The sequence below is a fragment of the Apium graveolens genome, chromosome 9 (genome assembly GCF_009905375.1).
Source record: "Apium graveolens cultivar Ventura chromosome 9, ASM990537v1, whole genome shotgun sequence".
Taxonomy (NCBI): domain Eukaryota; kingdom Viridiplantae; phylum Streptophyta; class Magnoliopsida; order Apiales; family Apiaceae; genus Apium; species Apium graveolens.
The window spans coordinates 82,721,064-82,728,940 of record NC_133655.1 but is presented as its reverse complement, the minus strand read 5'-3'; the positions used below and the strand labels follow the sequence as shown (position 1 = coordinate 82,728,940).

Below are 7,877 nucleotides of genomic sequence, written 5' to 3'. Positions count from 1 at the left end.
CATAAGTAACATGGGCTCAGTGGGCGTACATGAAAGTGTAAGTGGCTCAGTGGGAGTCCATCAAATGCGTAAGTGGCTGAGTGGCAGTCCAACATAAGGTCCTATTGCGGCCAGTGGTAAAATTAATTATCAGCTATCTTCAGTAGTGTAATTAGTTCAGCTGGCCTCGTATTGTTACGTGCTCGAATAGTGAGTTCTTGCTATTCCATGAACGAAAAACAAAGCAAATTAGGAAGTCTGACGCACTAGGTCCGAGACATGAAATTGTAAATAGATAACATTATCTTCAACGGATTATAATATACTAACTAAGATCCCTAATATTATTTCTTTCTCACATGTATGGTAGAACATCCAAGCACTACGCTGAAGAAAAAATATACCCGGACACATACAGATATTGATCCCCGTGGGATTCCAGTTAGTTTAACTACTCCTAGAAATTATCTAAGAAATTAATAAATCATCTACAAAACAAATAAAAGCTACAGAAGCAGTGAAGCAGCTTCATGTTGGTAAATTTCTCGTTGGAGGAAGCTTTATGCAAAAAAATCATCTTCATCTAAGCATTGAAATTAGGCTTTCGAAAACAACTTCATCGCAAGGAATAGTGAGTCCCATGTCATGATCAAAGCCGAACTCTTCAGCCGCTTGTTGGAGAAGGTTTTGGAAGTCAGGATGATTCAAGATCGAAATTGGAACGACGTGTCTTGTTCTATTTTGGCCAACATAGACAACAAAATGGCCCTTTGGTACATCGAGAGGAAACCCCTCATCATCGTAATCTTGTCTTGTTTTCATGCTTGAACATTTCTTCATGATTTGGTTGATCAAAGCTGCTTGTGACAACCTGCTTGATTTTTTATAGGCCATGGAAAACAACTCTCACTCTTATACTTGGAAAGTAGTTTTGTTTGTAGAAGGAAAAGATAGAGAAGTGTAATTGTGAAATGTGAGAAAGAAAAGGGGGAGTTGAGGGGATATATAAAGTGAGAGAAAGGTACACATACAAACTAGAATTCAAGTCATGCGGGGGCAAAGAAGAGACCCGGGTGTTTTTGGTTAGTGTGTGAGGTCTAGGACATGTTGGGAGCTAAATCTCTCTCGGTATATTGCAATTTGCTGCCCCTACATTACAACATCAAGGCCCCTCTCTCTGTCTCATCTCAATTTTTCATAGCTGATAATAAGTTCTAGCTTTAACATTCACTTGATATTACTTGGTCAGATTGTGTTGCTTCTAGGAAAAACCATGAACCGGGAGACTGTTATTGTTACTAACATGCACAGCACGACTAAGTAATTAGAGCGTTGATCAAATATGGTTTATTTGGACCAGAATTTTTAGTTAGAATAAAATTCAAATTCTCAGAAAGTATATACTGTCTGGATAGAAAGAGAAAGATGAAAACACAACTCAATATTTACATATATCCCACATGCAACTGAAAACTCTCCTCCAACGTACTTTTGTCTTCATTCATCTTACATTATTCTCATCGCAACCAATACTTTAACTACATTTCATCTTACATGAAGAACCACAGTGCTTACTATGATTGCATGCATGTGCTCGGGATCAAAAGAGATAATTAAACTCCAACTATTTAGTTCGTTGGTTAATGGGTTAGTTGAGTAGCTGCCGGTTTCATTGGCTCAGCGCCTCAGCTGTTGTCACGTTCAAAAGATCGTATTTTCCCAAATCAAAAATTGAGAGCACTGGGCCACAGGAGTTGTCTGTTCCAAGGTCACCCCATGTTCTGTGAATGGAAATTGTTGGTGAAGTGAGCTAAAAACACACGAAAAACGTAAACATGGACCCATTATTCTCACCGAAAGTTAGTGACTCATGAGCAAACCATGGAGGTCTGTAACACGGTGAAATGAACACCTCTGTTCAGCACATAACAACCCTGTTACAGTTTCCGCCGATTACCCTCAAGAGCATAAGCTATTGTGTTCAGTTAGTTGTTTAATAGCTTAGTATAGATGTAAATTTTATAATCTTTTAGATTTATACAGAATCATTCACACAAGTATGCATAACAATCTCGCTAAAATACACAACCTATAGTTTTCAAGTGACAAGGAGATCATGTATTCATCTTAGAAACTTTACAAAACGTTCTGTCGACGAAAGCATTGTTTGAGCTTTCACTACAATTAAGAGGGGCAAAAAAAGAAAGAATGGCCATACTTGACAGCTCACTCCAAAGAGGGACATCAAATTACTTACGGACGTACCTCAACCATTTATTCATCCACCTCATAACATATACAGGATGCACATACAGATAGAGCATTATACGTAACGTGCTTAGTCTAATTAACGAAGCTGTTAACATCCAAGTAGAGAACAACATTCCCCAGAGAGGGTCCTAGCCAGGGTGGATGACAGAGCTTGTAAATTTCATCGTCGGATCCGTTATGTAAGGCTGTATTTCTATAAGTTCAAAATAAATTTCTGACATTATATATATATATATATATATATATATAACTTTATAGTCCGAACAGAGTTTAAAAATTTGTTTATATATATTAAAAAAATAGTACATCAAATGAGGGCAAGTTCACACTAATACTATAGCAAACAAGAAATTTAACTAACTAGAGTACTTGGGAGAATAACCGATGTTCATGACAATCAAACGTTATGCCCAAGAACCCAGAACCCACGTATAAAGTGTATAATCAAACAGACAAACACTATATCAAGTAGGGTTTTACTAGCAGTAGGAATGTATGTCTTGATTTGTGAAAGTGTCTACCAATTCAGCAAGTTACTAACTGCTCCCTCCCCTCCGTTCTAACGGATTATATGCGTTCAATTTTTGCACGCATTTCCAGGTTTTTAAAAAGTATAGTTTTGTAATGTTTTTTTAATTTTTTTTTGAATAAAAGTTTAAACATAAAACTTTTATTCAAAAAAAAAATTTAAAAATATTATGAAATTATGTTTTAAAAAAGTATTAAAAAAATACCAAAAAATAATGTATAGAATTTAATAGGACCGATGGAGTATATAACCTCGAGTGAGGGATTGTTCTATCTCTTATGAAAGGGGCCTTGGTGCCTTATTATTAGAGAAAGGGGAGTACTATCTGACGCTTCGCTCGATTATTGGCCTATTCCGCTCGATTATTGTCCTATTACGCTCGATTATTGCGCCCTTTTCTTTACTTTTCTTTAGGGCCGGGGACGGGGTTAAGACGCGTGGCGATACTACGATTTAGGGCCGGGGACGGGGTTAAGACGCGTGGCGATACCCGCGAAAAACAAAACTTCAACTATTGATATAATTTTAGTTGGTGGAAAGAGTTACGTGAACAGCTATGCCCGAGAATGAATTGGGCTTGGAAAAATCCCGATAGCCTCTGCCTGAACGCCTGAACGCCCCGTTCGACCGATAGGTGGGCTCATTTACTGCTGTAAGTGGACTTTCTTCATCGTTCGGTTTGGACCATAAATCTTTTAGCAAATTCTAGAGCACTCACAAAAAAAGTAGGAATGGATAAATAACACATAAATCGAGGGCATTTTGGGAACGTCCAATGCCAAAAGTCAATTTGAAGTTTGAAATGAAAGAAGACGACCAAAATGACAAATCACATGGTGGAAGTTTCATAGGCTACTCACCGGATTCCTAGACATGCAGAGTGCAAGTGACCTGAGAGTCAGAAGGGTCATACAGAAAATTTGCAATTAGACAACTCAGTAACAGAATCTAATTAGTCTAGCACCGCTAGAATTATGTTAATACACATCGGTTATTTTTAAAATGATGTTATTGTATATATTAGACAAAGATCGATAAAATAACCGTTGTCAATAATTATTTTTTAAAAGGAAGAAACATAAATTAGACATCGATTTATAATTTAATGAAAGAATACCCAAAATACACCACTTTTCAGCTTCAAGTGCCCAAAATACCCACCGGCGGGAAAACTGCCCAAAATACCCACTGAATACGCATGTTACAGATGTGTATTCTATTCTTTTAAAAACAGAATACGCATGATGGTAATGCGTATTCAATGGGTATTTTGGGCGGTTTTCCCGCCGGTGGGTATTTTGGGCAAATCTCCCCAAATTATGGGTATTTTGGTTTTTCACCCTAATTTAATCGCTGTCAAATTTTCTCAGACATCGATTTAAATTTGCAACAATTGTTGATTATTAATTCCAAAGCTAAAAACCCCTCAAGGAAAGCAAGCATTTAGGCCATGTTTGTTTCGTAGGATTTTAATCCCGGGATAATAATCCGGGGATAACTAATCCCATCAAAATTAGTCCTATGGATTAAATAATCCTATCCTAAGTTTGTTTGAAAGGATTAAGTGTAGGATTGGAATATAATCCTTTAAAACGTTATCCTATGTTTGTTTTGTGGGATAGTACTTGTGATTGTAATATAATCCTTTAAATTTTCCAATCCTATGTTTGTTTCATATGGGATAATAATGAGGGGGATTATAATCTTTAAAAAATGACTTGTAGGAGGGGATAAAATAATACCTCCTCCCACCAAGTATTAGATGAGATTATAGTCATATCCTCTTCTCCAACAAAACAAACATGGGATAGGCTAATTTAAAGGATTATAATTCCTGGATAACTCTTCACTAATTTTTTACAAAATAAACATGGGATTGGAAAATTTAAAGGATTATAATCCTATCCCCTGCTTAATACCATTAAACAAACATGGCCTTAGTGTGAAGGCGTGCGGTCGCAGAATTATCCCGACCTTTTAACTGATCAAATAACAAAATCTTGGTAGTATTTAGCTTATAAGCAAGGATTCTTTTTCCTTGCACGCTAATCACTAGCGAATCATTCTGAATGCCCAGAACATATACCCAAGCAGTGCTTTCTAATTCAAAAATATGCATTTTGTTGTCAGATTTTCCCTTGGAATCGCAAACAGGGACACCGGTGGGGTGAGGCATTAGTTTAAATTCTTCCTCTACAATATTGGAAAATACAATGATAGATGGAGAGGAAAATGGAGAACTAAAATAGCGTATCCGATGTAAAGATCCCAGCAAATTGACTGGATGGGCATCTTCAAACATGGGGTAGTACAAAAGCTTAGAAAGTTTGCTCCAGTGACGTAATGGCTTCCCCTTCCCCTTGCCATTAAACAACTTATAGTCGACATAGTATTAAGATACGAAGATACCAATAACACACGGTATTCTTTAACAAACGGGTGAAAGTATACTCCACGTAGCGCTGTGCATTCATGAAAAAGGTGAATTCTTTCCCATGTCACAGGATTGAGTACAACTGTGTAACCCCCTAGTTTATTTGTAAAGAAAAGCAAACAATAGCATTAAAGATTGTTAGATTTTTATAAATAAATGATAACTGATAAAAGTATTCTAAAAGGGTAAACTAAAAACAAAACATAATTTTATTATCAGATGTCATACATTAAAATACTATATAAACCTTCTTTATATAAGCTACACATTTAACAAAAACACCTAACAAATAGCTAACCTTATCCCACTAACATCTCCCACTAACATCTAATCCAGAATTTCAAATAATACATTATTTAATAATTATTCAAACACTATTTCTAAAAATCTCATCAAAATTAATCCAAAAAACAATTCAAATAATTTTGAATTATTATTTCCAACACTCCCTCTTAATTCAAAATTTTTCTTCCCTGTGATGTACTTGTCATCACCACCACCATTGTTGTTGATTACTTCTCTTCACAATTTCTTCAAGTAGCACTTGTCTCCCTAATTTCTTCAAGGAGCACTTATTTCCTATTGACCAGTGATGTACTTCCCATCACCATTGGAGCCTTTTTCTCCACTTTTCTTCAAGGAGCACTTGTCTCCTATTGACCAGTGATGTACTTCCCATCACCATTGGAGCCCTTCTCTCCACTTTTCTTCAAGGAACACTTCTCTCCTATTGACCAGTGATGTACTTCCCATCACCATTGGAGCCCTTCTCTCCACTTTTCATCATGGTGCACATAATCACCAATAACTCAAAACAAATATGTTTTTTACGCCTTGAAACACATTCTTCATGAATCTCTAGCATCACTACCATCTGTTGTCTTCCATTTCTTCATTTATTCGCAGCAATTTTTGACGCCCAGTTACTCAATCGAACATAGTTCGGATATCATGTTAGATTTTTATAAATAAATGATAACTGATAAAAGTATTCTAAAAGGGTAAATTAAAAACAAAACATAATTTTATTATCAGATGTCATACATTAAAATACTATGTAAGCCTTCTTTATATAGGCTACACATTTAATAAAAATACCTAACAAATAGCTAACCTTATCCCACTAACATCTTCAACTAACATCTAATCTAGAATTTCAAATAATACATTATCTAATAATTATTCAAACACTATTTCTAAAAACCTCATCAAAATTAATCTAAAAAAACAATTCAAATAATTTTGAATTATTTTTTCCAACAAAGATTAAGTTGAGTATGCCCAAGTAATAAAGAATCTTATTCAACATTTAGGCTGATTCGTTTTTCATTACCATCCCAATCATCACCAATGTAATATAGTTCATAGTTCATTGTGGAAATCAGCATGCACATAATCTCGAATGAAATGACAATCAACCCGCAAATGCTTTGTTCTCTTTTGGAAAACAATAATTGTGGTACTGAGCAACAGTTCTATCACAAAAAAGGTTTATTGGAAGAGGAACCTTAATTTGCAAATAAGACAAAAAGCCCTGAAACCAGATAATTTCACCAGTAGTGTAACTCATTGCTCTATATTCGGCTTGGCATGTACTCTTGGAAGTGGTCTTTTGCTTCTTAGTTTCCCAACAATAAGAGAATCTCCCAATAAAATAGCATATCCACATAATGATTTTGCAGTAAAAGGGAAATTGGCCCGGTCACCATCACAATATCCTTTAAGTAACAATTCAGACTTAAAATGATAGAAAAGACTCGTATTAATTGTACCTTTGAGATATTTCAAAACATGCATACCAACTTGAAAATCAGAAATAGCTAGAGCATTCAGAAATTGGCTAAGTTTTTGAACACTATAAGATATATAAGGTCTAGTCATGTTGAGATATATCAACTTTCCAACCAATCTCTTGTAAGCATTTGGATCACATAAGAAAGGAACATCCTTATTACTAAGGTGCAGATTCTTTGGAAAGGGAATACAAACTGGATGGCACTCTTCAAAATTATAATATTACAACAAATCCAGAATATATTTCCTTCGATTCAGAAGTATACCAGAAGTAATCCTAGTAACCTCAATGCCCAAAAAATAGGTCAAATTTCCAAGGTCTTTGATAGTAAATGCATCATAAAGAGATTGTTTAACACTCTGTATTTAAGATAAAGAACTGCTAATAATTAAAAAAATCATCAACATAAGACACAACAACAGTAAAATCCCCAAAATCCCCAGTAGACTCTGATCTGGTAAAAAGTGAATAATCTTGTTTTGATTGAATAAAACCAATATTAATCAAATGTTTTGTAAGCTCAACATTCCATTTTCTGACAACTTGTCTTAATCCATAAATAGATCTCTTCAATCTACAAACTCTTCCAGGTGGAACATTATAACCGGGTGGAGGTGTCATATACAATTCCTCCTCTAGACAACCATATAGAAAGACATTATTAATGTCACATTGATGTATCTGCCAGTCTTTAGCAGTAGTAAGAGCAATAAGAACCCTAACAGTGGTCTACCAAGCCAGTGGACTGAAAGTATGAGAGCATATTTATAATCCTTTTCTTTAATTTATTTATCTCCTCTGGCCACCAGTCTAGCCTTGCATTTATTTAAAGATCCATAAGAACCCTAACAGTGGTCTACCAAGCCAGT

The 7,877-nt window shown here is 35.4% G+C and overlaps 1 protein-coding gene across 1 annotated transcript; it reads right to left on the bottom strand.

The window, feature by feature from the left end:
* Positions 1-259: 259 nt before the first annotated feature.
* Positions 260-1,268, bottom strand: LOC141682790 (protein SMALL AUXIN UP-REGULATED RNA 12-like). The gene has a single exon (XM_074487487.1). It carries the CDS (start codon positions 871-873, stop codon positions 559-561), a length of 315 nt encoding a protein of 104 aa, XP_074343588.1. The 5' UTR covers positions 874-1,268; the 3' UTR covers positions 260-558.
* Positions 1,269-7,877: the final 6,609 nt, after the last annotated feature.